The following is a 21,796-nucleotide window of genomic DNA, read 5'->3' on the forward strand; positions in this document are numbered from 1 at the left end:
TTTGAAATCGCTTGAAAAACCTAGGACAAGTTCGCAAAAACAGGTTCTTAACATCATCACAGATAACTCACAAACTGTTTGATCGACATCAATGGTTCAAGAGCCAAATTTATTGTAAGTAAGTATTTTGTAAGTCATCTCGGAGTGATGGTCTACACATTTGTTCCAAGCCCCATGATGATATCTCTAATAGTGCTCGAGTTATGGGCATTTAAATTTCATAGGCTCCGCATATTTAAACTGTTTACGCCCCTAAGCGACCGTGAAAGGAAATTTCAACTTTTTTTCGATAATTATTTACATTCACACTCCACAGATGTTATCTGCATTGGTTTGGATGCGATCGGTCGAAAAACCAAGGACTAGTTCGCGAAAGTAGGTTTTTAACATCGTCAGCGATAACTCACAAACCATTCAATCGACAGAAGCGTGTCCAGAGGCAAAGTTGTTCAGAATGAGGAGACCTATCATATGATAACAATAGTTTGAGTATATGTCAACTGTCACGTGATATACAATTGTTTATGCACTCCAAAAGCGTTATTTCGCTCCCCGGTGGCCGAATGAGTTTTCTTACAGACCTTCAGGACCACGAGTCGAACAAGCCCAGCGAGTGTCGTTTCGATCGGCCTCTGTTAACCCTGTCTAATGAGTGCTCAAACTTCATTGGCCGATGACCGCCATGTTTCTTTAGATACGCCAATGTCCTTTTATACAGTCATGGTACATGACACAAAGACACACCATACCAAATAATAAGTCGATCGGGCAAACGGTTGGGTAGTTATAGCCCATTTCGAGTTCATGTATATTATAGCGCCACCTAGTGGCCAAATGCCAACTCCTTTTTACTGTGACCCCGGACTGAGAGTCTACACATAGGGTACAAGCCACGTGAAGATTGCTCAAACGGTTCACGAGTTATGGCCATTTTAGTAAAATATGGCACTTCCGGTTCAGACGTTTTTGCGCCCCATAGCAACGGTTAATTGAAATTTCAACTTTTTTTGATAATTATTCACATTCACTCTCCACAGAATTCATCAGCGTTGGTTTGGTTACGATCGGGCAAAATCCAGGGACTAGTTCATTGTTTTCCTTTTTTCATAAAATGCAAATTAGCGGAAACATTTGCATACCGGAAATGAAATCGGAGATATACGTTTTTTAAGTTTTGAGCCAATGATTACAATGAAATAAAACACTTGGGTGTGCGCCAAACGGTTTAGGGGTTACGAATGCAAACGCGCTCAGCATCGCTGTAGCGCCCCCTATGGTCCGACATGGCTGGCTCCGAGTATCTGAGTAGCGAGCAAGACTACTACCATCTGACCGATTCTCAGCTCTGTCGGCCTTACGGTTTAGGCTGCCCATTCAGTTTTAGGAAAGAATAATTACAAAGAAGAAGAAGAAAACAGACAAATACAATAGGTTTCTAGCCCTACGGGCTCGAACCCTAACTACTTTAATGACTGCAATAGGTAATGTGTAATGGGGAGGGAAATAACACTCGGGCTGAGAATTCTGATAAGCTGCCGGTCAAGGGCCGGGCCAGGGCCTGAGTGTCTTGAGCCAAGGCCGGGCTATACTCAGGCTATATAGCCAGGGCTAATGTCTTTCTGTTTCAAGTTTTTACAATGCAATGTGTTATTTACAGTAAAATTTCATTCTTTTTGCCTTGCCATTTATCCAAACGATACTTACTGTTATTGAGATGTTTATCCAGAGTTACCAATTGCATTTAACGTACAAAAATCTTCTTCGGTCTTTGGCTGCAGTCTTTGGCAGCAAGCAACAATACTGTCTATAATAAACAATTCTTTTATAACACTCAATTGTCAGAATCATTGTGCCAGTGTGCCACTTTTTACAACATGACCAGATGCACCTAAGGCAAGGCCTATATTGAGCAGTTTCAGCAATGTGTTTGTTAAATACCAACTATCACTATACGAGTATATCACTATTCTAATCGGATGTTAAGCCATAATTCATGATTTTATGATATGCACTATAAGATCCGACCGTCAAGCTGCCACTACAGGTGCAGTGAGGGAAAAACACAGTTTAAGGTAATCGGTGTGTATCTCTGCTTCAGTGCAGTACCCTCTCAAGGGACAACCAGCTGATTCATTTATTTTATCAAGCATGTCTGCTTGCCAACTTAAATCAGTGTTTCGTTACGTTGATTTAATTTCCATTTATAAATGTACTTCAGCAGAGTATAGTCTAAACCGTGTTCAACTCGCGTTGTGTTTGGATTTTAGCTTCCAGCAATGCCAGTATTGGCATCCACACAGAAACCAGATTTTGGGTAAAATATGCACATAAATATATGTCCATGTTTGCAATTTACAGACATTAAATGTCAAATACATTACTTGTACAATAATATAAAACATCTATTTCTAAATTCTACAGATTAGTCTGTTTTCTTATATGTGAGAAACATTTTATACACTGAGCATTTCGCTACATCACATGTATGCATGTACTGTATATAGTTTTAAACAAAAAGTTGAATAAAAAAATATACATAAATGTCAACATACAAATTATATCATGTTACTGTACCCTCGCAATGCACATTTAAGTGAGTATTCGCAAGGCTTTGTTGTAAGCCAGCTCATGAAATAGAGTCTGACACATTTACGCACTTTTAAGGCAAGTAGCGCTCTATAAATGAAGCGTATACATTTAATGCCCATTTCACCGCTTCATAATGATCATGGCCACACATTAGAGGTATGTGGCATGTCCGTGTCGATGCACCTCTTCGGAAAAATGCAGGGAATGTGGGAAGCCATGCGTGCCTGACGAAACTCTTTGGACGCTTGTTAAATTCAGCAGTTCATTAGGCACTGTATGTGCAGAAGGCTGATATAAACTACTCTCATGTGCTCATCCGAGGAGAATATTTAACCATTGTTTTATTTCTCTCGTGTAGCTACACACGTCAGCCATTTCTAGAAGTCAACACAGCGGTTTTTACCGGTTGAATTGCTTTACCTTCATTAGAGTGAAGCCAAACCTCAAACCCAAGCATAAATGTTTCATTGCATTGGCTTTAAATTAGTCTGATATAGTCCTACGGTGATATAGGCCTCACTTAGACTAATGTAGGCCTGCAGCTAGATGTGCTTGTAAAATAATCCTTTAAAGCCTTTTTAGTGTTTTAAAGCATCAGTTGTGCATGTGATCAAATCAGACAGAAGCTGAAAAAAAAGCATGTGCATCCAAAATATTCTTTCAGAGCACGTATCTCACCCAACATTGACCTCAGACAACATCAACAACTTATTAGGAATACGTTTTATAGTTAATCAGCTATTTTCTACTTGCAGAGATGTGTGTAGGTCTTGTATGTTTAAGTTTCAGGGGCACTCGGATACATTTCAGACAGATTTTATTTCCTTCTTAAACAACGCATTAGACCACACAAAAGAGTATAAATAAACATTCCATCTGGTTTTAAAGGAGCAATGGGGAGATTTTAGCAGCATCTAGCAGTGAGGTTGGGAATTGCAACCAACGGTTTCCTCCACCTCCCTTTCGAAGCAACAATGTCGTTGTGTTTTCGCTTCTTTGCCGAAGGGAATATTTACGAAACGCGCTCTGTAGAGCAGTTTGACAACATGACGAGCTCGATACAAAGGGACCCGCAGTGTGTAGACAGAAATTGCTGAAGACATAGTTATGTATATTATATTTTCAATAGATGCTCCTAAATATTACACATTGGAGCTTTCATTTATAAACAAATCTTAAAAGTTTGAGAAAAAGTTTGTCTTTATTATCATACAATTGTCATGATAATAATATTACATTATTTTGTAACTTATAATGTATAATTTTTTTTGGTAATGTGTTGATGGTTGATTTCCACCATATTGATGGAGGCCTGTGGGTAACAAGAATCGACTGGTAAACACTGTTTTACTGAATGAACATAATAAAAATATTATATTAATCTTAATAATCTAATCCTAAATTGCTTTTTTAAGTATAGCTGGTCTAGATAATTCTCTTGTTTATGTAGTAATTTGTTTATCTTTAATCTGTCTTTAATTGAACCGTGTTTTTTTTCCTCAGTGCTCTTATTGGTGATGTGGATGGTTTTAATGGACTCAATTACCAGGTACAGTTCTTTAGCTTTTTAGTTGGTCATTCAGTTAGTCGTCGTAATGAAATGCAGTGCATTTTGACCTTTACTTACTTAGCTATTTCATCTTTTCCACACAAAAGGAGAGCGAATCAGATAGTGACGATGACGTGTGTGTTACCATCGGCGATATTAAAACAGGTGGATCCCAGAGCTTGTGAGTAAACCGTACTGAGGTCTTATAACAGACTTATACAGAAATATACATTTGCATTCATTACAGTTATGCATTTGGCACTTTGTCGGTTTAAAACACATTTATTCTATACATTTTATAAACATGTGCATTCCTTGGGGAGTGAACCCATTACCTCGGCTCAGTTGAGCCACAGGAACAATGTAGTTCTGTAGCTTATTTTTAGTATGTTATGTTACACGGATGTTTTGCAGATGAAACCATTATGTGCTTGACATATTGTTGTACTGACACTTAATTGTTTGTCTGGGACTTTCCTTGTAGATCTTTAGGGTCCGGTTCCGTAAATCTGAACATTAAAACCTCTGTATCAGGTAATCTTTATTCTTCTTCTTTAAACCTTTGACCATAAGACTTTGTAATGTGTTTAATATGCACGATTTTTGTATTTCCAGTGTTAAATGCACTTACACTATACACATACACTAATGAAGTCATACATTATAGAGTAATCCATGGTTTTTGTACAGTAATCATTGTATTTTTTTGTGTTTCATTTTTAAAATTTTATGTGCCAGAAACATAAAAAATCGAAATCAAGTTGTAATCCTAACATAGAGAACACCTACTTACCTGCTTTAGCAAACCATAGCACCTTACCTGCTTTATAGCAATGCTTATAAAGGAAAATGTTAGGCTTAAGGCCATTGCACATTGAGTCTGACATTTCCACGCGTTAAAAAATAAATACGACCTCATGTTGTGTCAATCACTTTTACACACTGACTCCGATATTTTCGTCTGTCCTAAAAAATTCGGACTGGCTTGGATTTTCCTGCGTTTTTCCATAGGAAGCATTTTGAGAGACGTTTTGACAATTCAGAGACACTGTTCAACACTGAGCGCCAAATACGAAAATACGCATACTATGTGCAAAGACCTTTACTTTAATTGTGAGTAAAACGGCCAGTAGGTGGCGAAAATTTTTGTCAACTCATTGAAAACAGCTGACTAAAGCTATTTATTACCAAAGGTTTACATATTTCCACACAGTCATTTAATATAGATATATATTTATTAAATCATCATTGTATTTCTGAGAAAGCTTTAAGCCTGATTGAACTGCACTGCTGAGAAACCTCAGGCCATTTTTCAAGGCCTGCCTTGATCTGTGTGAGGGAATCCAGCCTGTAATGTCTTATCTACTTTGAGCCAGGCTGTAAGTACAGAGCACTGGAAGTGGACGCTGAGGGGAATGTCCTGGAGGCTGCTGGGGAGACTTTTGAAGAGAAGGCGTGGAGGAAGCCAGGTGCAGTTTTTTCCATTAAGAAGTGTGTGCACCTCTGTTTCAGATGTGTTCATTCTTAGAACACCCTCTCACGGTGCATTTTGTGTCTAAGTGCAGGTGCAGATTTGTCTGACTACTTTAATTACGGTTTCAATGAGGACACCTGGAAGGTATACTGTGACAAACAGAGACGACTTCGCATGAACCTGGAGATCTTAAGTCTGGGCTCTTCCAACAAAATAATGGTACATTTAGCCTATATGAATACTAATATGCCTCATCTCGTCTCTGTGTTGTACTTGCTGTAAGGCACAATGCTGTAAGCAGTTTGTTCACATTAAATGTGAAGGCTTTCCGAAATGCAACACAATCACTGGCAGTCAGAGGATATTTCATGCTAACTGTTTAGTTTTGTGGAGTAAGATTTTACAGTGTTTGGCAGTATGTTGCTGCGACTGTAGAACTACAGAAAAAGTGAACGGAAATTCAATGGAAGAGATCTTTAATAAAAAACATTACTGTGTTGCATCTGTTTGGAAAGGGGTGTATTTGTATTGTGATATATGACTGCTGTCTGTGCATATTATGTGCATAGAATAAGTGTTTATGGATTGTATTATGCCTTTTTTCTTCCCCCTCTTATAGGTCCAGCCGAATTCTAGTGATCTGTCAGAATTATCATCCACCTTATCCAGGTGCGTGCATCAGCCCGGATATAAACCCCTAATTTATCTGAACAGAAAATGTTTCATTATTTATTCACCATTTTGTCATTTTAAAACCTGTTTATGAGAAGTAAGAAGATATTTTGAGTGGATTTAGTGGTTTTGTGTCCATGCAATGGAAGTCAACAGGGTTAATGTTGTTCTGGTTGCCTACATTCTTCAGAATCTCTTCTTTTGTGTTCTGCAGAAGAAAGAATGTCATACAGGTTTGAAATGACATGAAAGTGTGAACTATTTTGGGTGAACTATTTGTTTATCCAACCAAATCACGGTCATATCCCACAGGGCTGCATCAAATCCCATTGTTCCTTGAGAATAGTTTATTGTCTGTCTCCACTGTAATCTGCATTAAAAAGCCTAAAAGGGCCATTGAAATCGCTAAACTCTATATGTACTCCGGCATATTACATTTTTTCCATATGAACCTTGTTGTGTACCCTGTTTTCTGTATTTTTGATCTTAAAGCAGCACATGCTGTCGAATTGTTTGGTATAATCGCAGCTAATTTAGTATGCGTGCCAGCCGTTTCACCAGTAACAGCATCATTACATTCATAATGGCTTTCTGCTAGTTGTCCCAACCCTCCACACCATGTTCTCATACCTGTTTTTCACAGTTTTCTTTCTTTTTTTGGCCTCACAGCTCTTGATTTCTGTCAGCTCTTGTCGTTTGTTCTTCCCTGAGGATATTATCCTGACCGTGGAAGCATCCTGATATTTCTCAGATACTTTTCTGTGTTTGAGGAGACCTTCACATAAACACACACCATGGTTCAGTCCTGGTGGTCCAGACTGCCTTTGGTCCAGGGTAGGAGTTAGCGGGGGTGACTTTTAATCAGCCGTTCCTTGAACCTCTCCTCGATCAGTTGAAGGTTATGCCTCGCTCAGGGGGACGCGTATGAACCGGAGCGTTCAAGGGTAAAGCAACAGTCCCGCTTTCATTATTACGCATTACACACAGACAGGATGCAGAAGTCGGTCGCAGTATGTTCAACACAAAGCATGAAAAAGCATTTTCAGCTTGTTGTTCTACTCTGCACGCAAGAGGATTGTCATGCTGCATTAAAATGCGAAGTTAATGTAAATTTGTGTGTTAAAAAAGAAGGTATGAGAGGCTGTGCTACATTGTGAATAGTCAGGGCTGTAATGTAAATGTATCCACCCTCATGTTGTTTCAATTATAGTCGATTGTGACTACAGCTTTCAAGTTTAAAAAGGGAAATATTTGTGTATGTACAGTGATAAAATAGACTGCGGAAAAAAACAATGGAAGCCATCACTGAAATTCTAATGGTTTCCATTAAAATACCATTAACTTTTACTGTTAAAACCATTACAAAATTCCTTTCTGTAATGTGTTTTTTTACATTATTCCAATAGGACTTAACAGTGTTCTATTGGTTCCCATCTGCCAGATAACCTCCCACCAGTAGACGCCATTACATGCCAGGAGACACCATTATAGTTTTCATTATAACCAACATAATTCCCATTATGGCCATTAAATCCATCAAATTGTGTATTGTATTTTTCACCAGCGGTGTGTAATGAGCACAAACTTCTATAAGGGCTGAATTTAGTTTTTTGTGTGTGTGTTCTATCATAAACTCGTGCAAGTTTGCCCTTAATGCACCCATGTGTTTAGTATGCATTTTTCCCCTGCGGTTAAGCACATACAGATTTAAAGCAATTTAAATATTTTGGCATATAATAAAAGTAAGTGAAACTTAACTAGTTTCAGACTTAACTCAACCGGAGCGTAGAAGTGAGAGAGTGAGAAAGAGACCTTTCCAGACAAGCTGACCTTTTTCTTTTTTAGAGTTACTTTTAACAGTTACTTTGTTTCCACATATAGGGTTCCATGCAGTATTCATTCACACGGTTTTATCTGATACATTTTTAGTGACCGAAATGGGTTATCGCCCCGTTCATTTGTGTGTGACTGTGCGTGTGTCCTTGTTTCAGGGGACTCAGAGATTTATGAATGGTGACGACTAACACACCACACATTCAAGTGTGTAACTGCTGTATGTACATGAGCTAAAAATATTTGTGTTGCGCACATGAGAGATTTCCCAGGTCAGCAGCAAAATGGTGCTGACTGAGGTTGCATGTAGTTGCGTTGCGTGTATGTGCCATTTGTCCTAAAATGCATAAGGACTGTTTTCTGAGTTCAGTGTAGTATTTGTAATGTTCACCCAGGCAGGGATGGATTATGACTTAGATTTGCCCTGGGCAGGGACGTTTCAAAGGCCCCCTGGAATCACATATTTTACGAGAACAACGTTGCACCAAATACATAGGACTAGGAGTGGTTCGCACAGAACGCATCTTTTAAAAAAACAAGACGCAGCGTTTAGGAATGGTTTGAAAAAGTGCAGCGCAAACCGCGAGGACCTTGTGGCACTCTTTTGAAAACAGAAATTAGCTAAATTGCTATTGTAGATAATAGCCTACAACACTTGTCCCGCCTTCAGGGTCTTCTGATTGGTCCACTGCTGTGGAACTGACATTGATGAGCTTATGTGAGAGACGCTGCAAACAGAGCAAGACGTAGACATAACAGTTAAACATGTCTGTCTGGAGCGTGTTTACATATAAAAACTATATAAATGTATTACAGCAGAATAGAAAAATGTCTTCTGTGTAAAATAAACAAAAAACTGGTTTATTTATACTTTGCAGTACTGCACCTAAAAAAGTTTCTGACCTCACCAAACCATATTACGTGGGAATAAACTTAGCCTATGCCTTGTATAATTTACATTTCTGCATTAAGACGACAAGCATTTAACAGTCCATTTATTACAAATGAAGCAATATCAATCACCAAAGCATTTAACCTTATCTTAATACAAAAGTTGGTTTTAACTTAGCTGAGAGGTATCTTTCATGATTTCCTCGGAGAAAACTCTTCCAGAACTAATCCAAATGCAGCCTCGCAAGACTGCATTCGATGGCCATTAGAGAGCGAACTGAGATGTCTTTGACACATTTCTGTGCTTTTAAACTCATTTAGTTATTTTGCCTTAAAAAAGTAAAGCAAGCGATTAATCTTATTTCTTTCTTTAATTGAATTACAGTTTATTCGGATGCAATTGAACTGAATACTCTATAGTGTATACATTAGTGGAATTAACATTAAAAGTCTAACTTTAAAATGCTATCATAAAAGTGGCCCATATGATCACACAAAGCTTCATAATATTTTCAATGAAGTGCACAAGTCTTATGAACCACTTTTACGGAATTTTATATTTAACAATAGAAAGTCATATGAAAGTTAACCTCAAGGAACTTGAGTACCCTTGAGAAAACTACAAGTACCCTTTTGACTGTGGCAGTGTCATCGTAGCGTGCAATGCACATTTCGTCCTCTTGACTTTCGCATGTGGACAATAATGATCGTCTCTGATTTATGTATTCTTGTGTGTGGTTACAGGAAGTCAAGCGGCTCTATCAATGTTATCGGAGGACAGACGGGGACCATCAGCCGAGTGGAAGGCCGTAGACGTCACAGCGCAGATGAAAATAACATCCAGGTCTATTTGTGTCTTAGAAACAAAAAGTAAATTATTAAAAACGTTTAACAGTGGTCTGCAATATATGCTGCGTGTGTGTGTGTGTGTGTGTGTGTATTGTAGGTGGTGTCTGAGCAGTCCTCTGATACCAAGTTACCTTCCCCAAAGCTGCTGCCCTTCTTTCCTCCGAATATCCCGCCTCCACCTTTCCCCCCTCCCTCCATGAGCACCGCGCCCCCTCTCATACCCCCACCACCGCCCGGTAAGTGAGGTCCTTACACTCACATACACGGCACAAAAGAGACTGCCCTGTACCTTGTGACGTAGTAGCATGTGCATGCTGCCTACGACATTGCAGGTTTTTGTCCTTGAGCAAAATTCTCCCTCGCAGTCGTTCCAAAATCAATCAGCATATTATACGAAGACATCACTCTTCCGACCAACATGTTGAATTTAAAGCTGAAAATGTATACGATGTTTTCTTGTTATATTTCAAAATATATATTATATTTCTGTTGTTAGTGGAGGACTTTATTCTGATAAATTCTTGTTATTTTCTCTCTCTTTCCTGTACTGTACATGACTTTGGAAGATAGGACTGGACTGTACATTTTCACTCAAGTGTTTCACATAAAAGAAATGGGACACTGTTAGTTCTATCTCATAAAGACATCTATAGAGTATATAGTTAATGAAGCTGGGCGTTTGTGGACAAGCACACTTTCAAAGACTCCAAGTAAGGTCAGAGTTCATATCGGTATGTTTTCATTTCACTTGATTGTACATATGGCCAACCGCGGGGAATTTGCGGTTGCCATGATGACATTTATCCATGGCGTCATTGATTCACACGCATGATGAGCAACCTGCTGTGTTCTTCTGGCTGTTGTTTGATGAAAACCTGTTTCAAGTAAACACGTGTTATTGGACCATTATGGAGTTTTGTGCCTTTGTTTGCTCGAGTTTTAATATAGCATACTAGGGCTACATCTTAAAATGTAAAACAAATGCAACAATGGGACAAATGTCATGTTTCATAAGGGCTTTTCACACTCCGCTTAACCCTGAGTTATCTTCCTTCTAAACCCCCCTTTTAAACCTGGGTAAATGAACGTTTCACACTTTTATTTTTGAAGCGGGGTTAGCCTGCTTGCGGTGCCAAACGTGTGCAGTGTGAAACGAAGCGGAGGTAGAATGATACGACCAGACGCTTAGCAACGGACGACACTTTCCTCGTTTCACAAGCTGTGTGCAGTCACAGAAACTCCATGCGCTGTGTAAACAACCCTTTGAGTTTTTTTGTTATTTGAGTAAGTAACGTTTTCGGAGGCTTAAAACAGCCAAAAGCGATTTGCGAGGCATACTTGTATCTCAGATGCGGAACAACAAGGTATTCGGTTATTTGAAGTGACCACACACTATTTTTGTTCGGTCAGTTTGACGCTGCAGTATTTATACAATCATGACTGTTGACACCGCAAATATGCAATTAAGAATGTTAACCCAGGGTTATGTGATGTACAGTGTGAAACATCAGGTTATGAATACCCAGGGTTATCTCCGAACCCCTGGCAAATTATAAGTAGTGTGAAACACAGATAACCCAGAATTCTGTTTACCTGGGGTTTAGAATCACCCGGGGTTAAAGATTTCGAGGGTGAAAAGCCCTATTAAGTGTTTATGACGGGTAATTGAACCTAACTAAAAACCACAAGGTCATGATGGTATATAAGATGGCTGAGAAAATTGGCCTGTGTGTATCTAGGTGTGTGCAGCTCTGTCCAGGTTTTCCTCTGCAGCGCAGATTTGCTGGCCGTAAGCTTCTCCAACATCCTGATCAGATGCTGCTCCGCCACATTTTGAACAGGAAGTTCATAGCTGAGCTCTCTCAAGGCTGTTATTTTTCTTCTTCAAAGCCCAGTCAGAAATCACCTCCTGCCAAATCCTTGCTAGCAAAAATTAAATTCACTATGGATAGACTCACCCACTGCCCCCTTTTCAAGACCCCCTTATACTCTTTAATACAGTCCAAATATTAAACTTCCCGGTCAGGCCCAGCCTTTGAAGTTCTGCCTTTAATCCAGAACAGACCATTTTCGTTTTATCAAAGTACTCTCGTCTCCATATATAAGTTATAGGCTACTCTTTCTAAATGTCTACCCCTGCGGATATCGCTGTCCTGTTACAGCCATGCTGTTCCTTTTGTGTTGCTAATGTGCGGCATGCTTCTAAAAATAGCTCAGGGCGGGAAGAAAGAAAAAGTGCCATGCCAGCAGAATCGTGGCACTGGAAATGTGCTGAATGACCCAGCTGTGTTCAGAGAGAGAGGAAAAAGGATGGAGATAGCCGGTCCGAGTGAGCATAATGTTTTTTATTAAATGAGGTTGTGGAGGAATGAGAAAAACTGGGAAAGTATTTTAAAAGGGGAAATCATGTAACAAATTTGCTTCAATTAAAACAGTTTTATTTCTGTACAAAAGCGATCTTCATTAATACTTTTAGAGATTTATAAAATGGCCAGAATCGCAAATAAACCCAGACGGGTTGGTCTGGACCAGTGGTGTAGTCGTGGCAATACGCACACAAATGCCATATGTGTACTTTTTACACAGCGCTTTTTGCATATAGCGACTTCTAATGATCTTTATTAGCATATACCCACTTGTTCTCCTGCTTAACGTCTCCAAACTGCTTTTGTGGTTGCTTTCCCTTTAACTGTATCGTGTCACAATTCGTTCATACAATTGGTGCATTTCTTAAAGACCGGGTAAAGAGAAATCAGATCATTTATTCTAAACGCATGATAAATGTTAGAAATATATTGCTGAAATACGTTACAGAATAAGGGGCGGCAACAATATGATAAGATCCGGTTTTTGTCACAACCAGAGCGAAATCAGAACTCCACATTTTCTGGGTTGCCAGATGCACCGGGGACCCGATTTTAGCACTTAAACAGAAAAAAATGGGGTTTTCCTCCGATGACACCTTTGATAAGAGAAGCTTGAATTGTGCAATTAGACCCAAAGTCATTACACCTCACATAGTCTGCCAAGCATAGAACCCCAACCTATTTAAACATTTACTACACATGCGCCCACCCACCTACACACCCATAAACATATACTGTATAGGTTACAGCACACACACAGACTTTTTGAGCTCTCACAGACATCCTTATTTTTACCAAAACTTAAACCTAACTACATAAAGAAAACAGATTTCTTTTTTTGCAAAGAATCTCATTTTACCAATTTGCTATACCAATGTGGATACTATAGCATCCATGTACAAGGTATTTAATAAAAAGCATAATCTAGAAAGTATCTTGTGTATACGTGTACATGTATCGACGGGGGCCGCTTCATCTCTACCTCAATCTGTGTTAACCAGCGCTGCACGATCTCTATGTTCCTCAAATTACTGTTATTCTTAGAGGCCTTTTTCAGTCATTTTTGTTGTTGTTCAGAACTTTCTTTCGGAGCTGGATCCCATCTGGGGTCTGTGGAAAAACAAAAGGGGGGATGGTGCCCAGATGTGCGCGAACATTTGCGTCTGTGGCCGAGTGTGATCAAAGCAGATAAGTGTCTACCATGTGAGGGAGAGTGTGTTTTTGGGGCGCTGCTAAGGCCCATTTGTTTTACCCATGCTTATAAGGGGGGGTGGACGTCACGTTTAGCAGGGCCGGTAAAAGTTGCAGGCTGCCGAGTTTTTTGAATTTTTTGACTGGATGTCTTATAAACACTGTTGACACACTAAAAAGGTTGAGACATCTGGATACACGCATGTGCAAATGATGCATGCACATTCAGAATGATATCATGTGATTGAAGATCATTAGCAGCAGTGTATATGACAAACCAAGGCGCACACATAAACACACTGTTAAAACAGTAAAACAGTCAAATTTGTTTGTACTCGTGTCACTGGATGATGTACACTTCAGTTTTTTATATTTAAGCATGACAATATTTGAGTGTTTTGATTGTTCTGTATTATTATTGTTCATGCTGTCATTGTAGGTTTCAGTTTACCTCCTGGAGCTCCTCCACCTTTGATACCAAGGTATGTGTTTATATTTAACACTTAGGCCTACTGTTAAAGGGTTGTCATACGGAAAAAGAGAAAACTGCTGTATATTATTTTATCTTTCCTTATTATTGGTTGTTTACTTTAACAATTACTTGAATAATGTTTTATCTATTGCAGCACTAGATGCCTACAGCCTATTTTGTTTATTTAATTAAATTGTTTACTTAAGCATGTTAGTTTTTGCAGTTATACTGGAATCAATAATAATGAAATTTCTCTTGTGTTGAGATCTACTAATGAAATGTTTATGTTGTTACAATCCTAGTCATTGGCCGAAAGGTCCAAAAGATAGTATTTCTTTATGCAAAATATAGTTTGTATATGATATTATATACATACAGTATATTTTATATATAGACAGTACTATTCATACATATATGGAGTATATATACTGTATGTTTGCAGGTCAGCGTTTTATAGATACAGGAGACGTAGCAGCCTAAAGTGCATTTGTAAATACAAATGTAGCAGATTACTACACAAACAGGAGAGGAAGAAACCGAGAGACACACAGAGAGAGAGAAAGAGGTAGAAATAGGAAAAGGGTAGAGACAGTTTTAATATGATGTGCAAATGTTCAAGATTCTGATTCTGGTTTGCATAATTCTTTAAGAAAAGTGGGTGCTAAAAATATGAAGGTACAGTGCATGCAATGCAGTATCAATGGGCGCAGTAAGTTTTTTTTCCTCTAGATTGTTATGTGGTAAATTGTCCCTGCCAAAGGGAAGTATCTCTTAATACAGGTATGTGAATGAAAGCCTGTGAGATTGATAGGAAAGAGCTGAAGTATGTTGAAAAATCATTGAGCTATAAGACTCAAACATTTTGTCTCCCTCACAACATGTTGATTGACACTTCGTCAATCTGTGATTGACAAGTTCATTGAGTTTATGGAACAGTGAAACTGGGCTGCGGCCACAAAAGCTTTTCCTTTTCTGTGAGTTACTGCAGTCTCTGTTCCTGCCTGCAATATGTAGGCCAGCTCATCAAAGTTTCACCAAGACTAGAAGAAAATATCAAGACAAAAGTCCCCTCAGCTTAAATTAATCCACTGTGACTCCCTTTCTTCCATATTCACATTTACTCATTCCGTTTTTATCCTGCTTAAACAATTCTTTCTTTTGTTCTGGAGATACAGTACAGAAGCTAACGTGTTTTAAACCGAAAATGAATGAATGAATCAACACCTGAAAATTATAATTAGGTTCTCATTTACTAATGCTATTGTTACTGGTGTGCTATTATTAATTATGTATTTATTAATAATAATACATTTATAAATTATTCATTATGGAAATTAAATATGTTTTTTGTATAACAGAAACAATGCTTGTCAAAAAAATAAAAAAATAAAAACTTTTGTCTTTACATAGTAATTTTATGAGATTTTGGAATATAGTACACATATTACTACATATATGGCCTAATTTATGGTGTCATTTTATGGAGCTTGACAGACAGGGTCATTATATAAAAAAACGGCAGATAAAAAGATTCTTTAAAAGTCTGCTTATGCGTTCTATTGAAATAAGTCATCCGATTGAAACTTGAGTAAAATGTATTTTTAGCTAAACTATTCTATTATGATAGTAAAATGTGTGTCTGTTCATCTCGCCGACGCCACAACTTATCTTCTTATTTAAAAGCCATGCTTAAATAAGCTGAAAGCCAAATAAGGCAGAAATAGGAACAGACAGGGTGGCCATGTTTGTACCTCTGGCCTCCTGTTTACAGGCATCCAGTCCTCCCCATCCATCCATGCGTCATACCTCCCTATGTACTCTCTATCCTCTATGCGTCCCCAAGAAAAACAACCCAGTCTCGAGCGAGTCTCTCCCCTCACTCACTATGCAGTAGGCCTACTTGTTTCACTCCCACTAAGAGTTTGACAGCCACCGTTATCTGAAGAACATCCTTATGGTTCTTATACGGATTTATAAGTCATAGTTTCGTGTCCCAACTGGAAACTTGGAATCTGAAAAGCTGTGACCTCTCTCACTTGTTCTACGAGATCATGTAAAAATTATCCAAACAGTGGCCTCAGAAGTTTAAGGTTGTTAGTTAGACAAACGTTTTCGGATGACCCATTCTAATAAACGGTTTATCCATTCCATTAATTCCAATCCAAACAAGTATTATAAAGCTGTAGCATACGATACTCTATTAAAGAATTTTGTTTTCATCTTTGTTTCAATAATAAGTAGAACCAAATTATGAAGAACCTAGTACATAGGAAGTGTTTTATCTTTTGCCAGTAAGAAAAACATAATGTTATACTCATATTATCTGGTTTTATTTTTATTCCCTTTATCTCCTCATCTCTATGCTACTTTTTTCTCTTTTTCACTCTCTCCTCACACATTTATTTCCATTTCCTAGTCCTTAACTTTGCTTGTTCGTTCTTTTTCTGTTGTTTAAAGAATGGTTCCGCTCACGTCTCGCTCTCTCTGCCAAGTCCAAACATCCTTGTAGGAGTTTCCGTTCGTCCAAGCACTGCCAACCGACTGTTTAATCCATGAATCACTTCCTCTTGTACCATCACTCCAAAAAACTATTTTCTTCTTCTCCTTTTTGTGTCATCTCTTTAATGTTTCTCACTCATATGCAACACACATGTCATAAGGTCTCTTGCTATATGAAGCACAGAAATGGAGAGCTTTGTGGCCCGTAAGGCTCTCTGGGAGATTGATTTTATTCCACCTTTTCCATGGCACTAAATATATTGTGCCTGGATCTTTAGTCATGAAAAACTATTCACCATCCGGATACATTGAAGAACGGACAATCATTTTTCCATTAAATTGACAGATTGCAGTCAAGGCTTAATTTATTAAAATCATATTAAAACAATGTAACTGTCATTCTTTTTAATGTCAATGCTTCCTTTCTATGTAAATTAGGCTTGTCATAGTACACGCCCTATTTGCACAATGCTATTTGACTGTTTAAAGCAGTTTCATTCATATCGCATAGTTATTCATCTTGAAAAGCAGACAGTGGAAGCTTTTTCTTTACCTTTTCAATGATCACGACAGCGGTTGTTAATCAAACAATGATCGAATGATGGAGAAAAGCATTATGACCGGGCATATATCCAGACATGCATTCTAGTCGGGTGCACTTCCTGCATTTTAAAGACTCCGGTGCCTGGATCGCAGTGGTCGAGAGATGCTCTGCGGTCTCCAAATAGCGCGCTTAAATTGCTGAAGCCTGGTGCATCTTCCACAACCCAGCACTCAGAACCGGCCACAATGAGGAAAATTGTGCCATGCATAGCGCAATCATTATGATGGCACGTTCACTTGATTTGCATAATTCCTTTCACGAGAGGTGCAAATAAACAGCACTATCAGCGATATTCGTTCTTTGTGAATTCCCTCCTCAGTGCTTGCTTTGATTAGATGTCTTGGGTTTTGGCAACCACATCCGGTATAGTTTCATTAGTTTAAAACACGTGCCAGCGTTCCCTCAGCGCATCTTATAATATCAGCCATAATTATTCTGTTGATTTGTTTATTCACCAGAGTGTCGCGGTGCAGCCCACCGGAGGGGCGGAGTCTCGGCACAGCATTAGCTTGAGGTCTTAAGGGCCAAATTCTGCAGCGATTAGCCGTCTTAATGAGGCGGCCACTAACTAAGACTCCCACCAGGGGTGAGATAAGATGCAACTGTAGATCATCTTACATTAATTATCATAAATTCCTCCTGTCCTCTTTCCCACGATCCAAATCATCTAGACAGATTGATAAAGCAAGAATTGAAAAAGCACAGATGTAGAAGAGCTGAATTATAATAACAGAGAGAAAGTGAGCAATGTGGAGAAAATGGGATGCAGGAGGAGAGAGGAAACCAGAACAGCAGCATCTCTTCCAGAGATATTATTAGAATCGGTGCACTCATCTTAAACAACACCTGACCAAAAGAAGTTCTTTTGGATGCTTTTTTTTCTCGCACACAAGCTGCAGAACGCCCTGGAAGCAGGGCGGCCAGCCAGGATTTATGGATCAGCGATAGCTTGTTTGCCAGAAATGGATCTGCTATTACACACAGATAGACACATATTCATGCGCCCAGGCACACACTGCTGGCAGATTAGCGGGCGCATGCTGCACGTTGACTTTATGCCAGTTACATCAAACAGTGAGGAAATTGAGCTCTGAAAGAGAGGAGAGTCTTTTGATCATTTTGAAAGTTTGCCCTTTTCGTTGTCTTTTTTTCTTTCGCTCTTAGTTGCCTGCTGTATTTATTTCCCTCACTTTGTTGTTAGTAATAAGTAATGAGCTTTTGTTGCTCTTAGTGACCTTGGATTAAATGGTCTTTAAAATAAGCTTGTTTTTGTGGGCCCACTTGGGAAAACAGGACAACGAGCATCTTTTCTCTTAAAGGGGGAAGATCAAAATATAAATAATGAATACGATGATGTGAATTCATACTGCATGTATATTCAAAGACTGTAAATATGAACACGTATGCATGATAGTCTGTGACAACCCAGTTTAAGTATTTGTTTGTGTTTTATTAAATAGAATCATCCTACATCATTTAAAGCATAAAACCTTAATATCTTTAATGACTGAGGCCATGTCAACAATAAAAAGCGTAATGAAATTAGTGGTTAAAATCAAACTTGTTTATTATCTCACAACCGGATTATAAGAATTGAGCCTGGATTTCACTGACAGGGTCACAAACACTGTACATACATTATACAGTGGGGTTCGAAAGACCAAAATGATTTAAACTTTGTTCACTGCTTTGTATGATTCAGATTTGCTTGCTGCCATTGTAGCATGTCAACAGCAAATCATGCTGGAAAATCTAAAACTCCACATAAATGACCAACTTTTTTTCAGAAAAATGCATTTCTAAAAGTGGACTCAAATATAGTTATTACATGTAACTTTTCCTTGGCTCATTCTTACAGTGGGCGTTTGGTTGGAGGCTATGATGGACGCTCAGCTCCACCCTTTCCCTTCCCTCCAGGTAGGTTTATTATTCTATTGTTAACTGTTTTCCTGTTTATAGTGTCTTTCTGATCACATCCGTCCCAGCATCACAATAAAGTATATTCCGTACAATATAGTAATTCATATATCAGCTTAAATGTTGTACGAAAATATCACAAGTGGTTCTTGCCAGATATAGACGGTTTCAAAGCAACAATATAAACACGCATTACTGCGCATGCATGTTTATGTGGTCCAAACTTAACTTCTGGTACACCTCTGCAAAGAATAGAGAAAGTTATTTCTATTGTTTGTTTTCATAAATAATTCAAGGACATTACATTAGCGAGTTAAACGTTTGTCAAGCCATTATTTTGAGTAACTAGTATGAGAACCGTTACTTGGCTAAACTTAAATGCAACAAAGTTACAGAAACCATTTAACATGTTTTATTTAATACAATAATGCAACAAAATACTTATTTAAATTATTATGGATCTAAATTAAATACAATATAAATAGTTATATTATTAGCCACTAGACAGACCGATCAACAAACACAAACCGGAAGTTAACTTCAGGCCCTTGCGTCCGATGAAACCGTCTATCAGCACAATTTGTTTCGAAATGTCACAAGTATAATTTAAGCATTGCTGGGGCGCATGGAAAGTGAAATACACTTGTTATCGGAACACTTACAGTATAGTTTTCTTTGGCTCCTGAATAATATGTGTGTGAGAGAAAACGGCCTAATGTTATTTTGAATGCATTTAAGTCTCTGGTTTCTTTTCTGCCTTGTAGCGAATAGTGAGAAAATATTGAGTCTGGCCACTGCTCTTGGACCATCTTTATTGGAGAATCAAACATTCTGGAACACCCCACCATTAAAATCAGACATCCTCACGCATTCACACACATTTTTCCGTCCATGTGCGAGTTTGTCGGGAGGAATGTCCGTGTCAGTGTTTTGGCTAGAGAGCGTTGAACTGCACACAAAGCGTTAATATACTCAACACCCTCTCATCATCACCACACACACACACATCCTGCAGAACTGTGAAGGGATACAGTTCTATCCGATGAACATGCACTGCAAGCATTTCCACCGCAGTCAAGCACACAACATTATTGCAGACCGAGGTTAACAAGGACACAAAGAAAAATGAGCAGGTCAGACGATCTACTGTGGCCCTGTTAACCTCTTCGTGTAGTATTGATTTTGGAGATAGTTAAGAAGCTAAAAGAGTGACTGTTACTTTATGTTTTTGTGATTGTGTGAAATGGTGCATGCGTGTTGTAAAAGGAGAGAGAGAAATAGTCGTCATAGTAATAGCAAGCTGTTATCCTGGCATCTGTCTGACATGTGCCCTTTCAATAGTCAGCAAAACTGCCCTCGGGCCAGATTTGAAATGCCATTAGATTTTTTTAGTGATGTTGTTGTTCTCACAGCAACTGAAAGGAGGTCTTTTGAAAGTGGATGTACTGATTCGTTTTTCTGAAATGTTCCACCTGAGCGCGTGGACAAGAGAGACGTATGGCAGTTAAAAACTGTTAAAAAAGATTCTGAGTGAATTTATTACATATTACATTTATTATTTAAATACAGCGTGTAAGAGAATGGATGGGTGATACAGTTTTATTTGTCGCGTGACTTGTTACACACATTGGTCGCAGACTTTGCATTCCTTAACACGTTCTGAGGAGTGTATTTGTGAGCTTGACCAAAATAGTTTTTAACTTTAATACTGTTTTTGTATATAATTTTATACCGTTTTAATATAATGAGGTTATACACGTCATGAACACATTCAACTCTTTGACCTATTAAATTATCCTGCTTTATATAAACTAAAACAATGCTCTCAGAGTGTTTCGTCTCAGATTTTTCATGTTGGTTCACATCACTTTTCCCTCCGTGTGATACACTTAAATACGTGCAGCAAATATTACAAAAGCATGACTTTGCCCCGATGTTGCTCTTTGTTAAGTACGAAGCCTCCCTCTCCCATTTGGTAAGATACTTGCAGAAAGCTTTCGGCTTTTTTGCAGGTACTCCAATGCCATCTCTCTCATGTTCGTCCATCCTCGGGATGCTGCTATTCTTCTTCGCGCGATTTCCCCCCCCCCAAACTACTTCAGTAGAAAATCCCGCCCTGCAGCCGATTCTAAAGATTTTATTGGTCATGTGAATGACAGTACTGATTGCCTAGACCAAACACTGATCCCAAAACCTACCCGTCATTATAAGCCTAACCAATGAATTTAGCTGCAAGCCGGGATTTCTGCATAACTCTTTTGCGCCCAGTGTTTTTTTGTATTTATTATTTTATAGAAATACGGGAAAATATTTATACGGGATGATAGCAGGATAGCAAGGTAAAATACGGGAGAATCCCGGGAAAAACGGGAGGGTTGACAGGTATGGATTATGTATTTCCTATTATTATGAACGTTTTTCAAGAAACATGCATAGCCCAGTCTATGAAAAACATTTTTTTGTGTTTCGAAAATCACTTTTTTTATCCATTGACAGTATTAACCATCGATGGTACTCACGAAAAAACTAAATTGCAAGGTGTTGACTAACACTGAGCTCAAAACAACAGTTCAACTTAAGTTACTAAAAATGAGTCCTCAAAAACTTCAGCAGTGTACATCTGATAGTTTTTGTCTTTTATGACTAATGCTGTCATCACAAACCAAGTTCCAGACATAGTCAACCATCTTCACCTCATCCCATCTTCTCTGCGCAAAGTTCAAAATTTACTTGAGCTAAATATACACTAAAACATAAATGCTACATAAAAATGTTACCACAATAATTACCACCACAGAATTGTATATGAACAATAGAAAGGTCGGGCAAAACAAAATGTTACACACTAAGTAATCGATCGCTATTATAGCTTTAAAATGTTTGCATATTA

General features: G+C 38.4%; 1 protein-coding gene across 1 annotated transcript in view; it reads left to right on the forward strand.

Annotated features, from left to right (window-relative positions):
* Window positions 1–21,796, forward strand: part of fip1l1a (FIP1 like 1a) — a 29,584-nt gene that overhangs the window by 2,690 nt on the left and 5,098 nt on the right. Inside the window, exons 4-13 of the mRNA XM_079474168.1 lie at window positions 4,093–4,138; window positions 4,246–4,319; window positions 4,623–4,672; window positions 5,515–5,607; window positions 5,704–5,831; window positions 6,232–6,281; window positions 9,753–9,852; window positions 9,955–10,093; window positions 13,854–13,896; window positions 18,848–18,906. Coding sequence (XP_079330294.1) covers window positions 4,093–4,138; window positions 4,246–4,319; window positions 4,623–4,672; window positions 5,515–5,607; window positions 5,704–5,831; window positions 6,232–6,281; window positions 9,753–9,852; window positions 9,955–10,093; window positions 13,854–13,896; window positions 18,848–18,906 — 782 coding nt within the window. The remainder of the gene's footprint in view (window positions 1–4,092; window positions 4,139–4,245; window positions 4,320–4,622; window positions 4,673–5,514; window positions 5,608–5,703; window positions 5,832–6,231; window positions 6,282–9,752; window positions 9,853–9,954; window positions 10,094–13,853; window positions 13,897–18,847; window positions 18,907–21,796) is intronic.

This window comes from Barbatula barbatula (genome assembly GCF_947034865.1).
Source record: "Barbatula barbatula genome assembly, chromosome: 15".
NCBI lineage: Eukaryota > Metazoa > Chordata > Actinopteri > Cypriniformes > Nemacheilidae > Barbatula > Barbatula barbatula.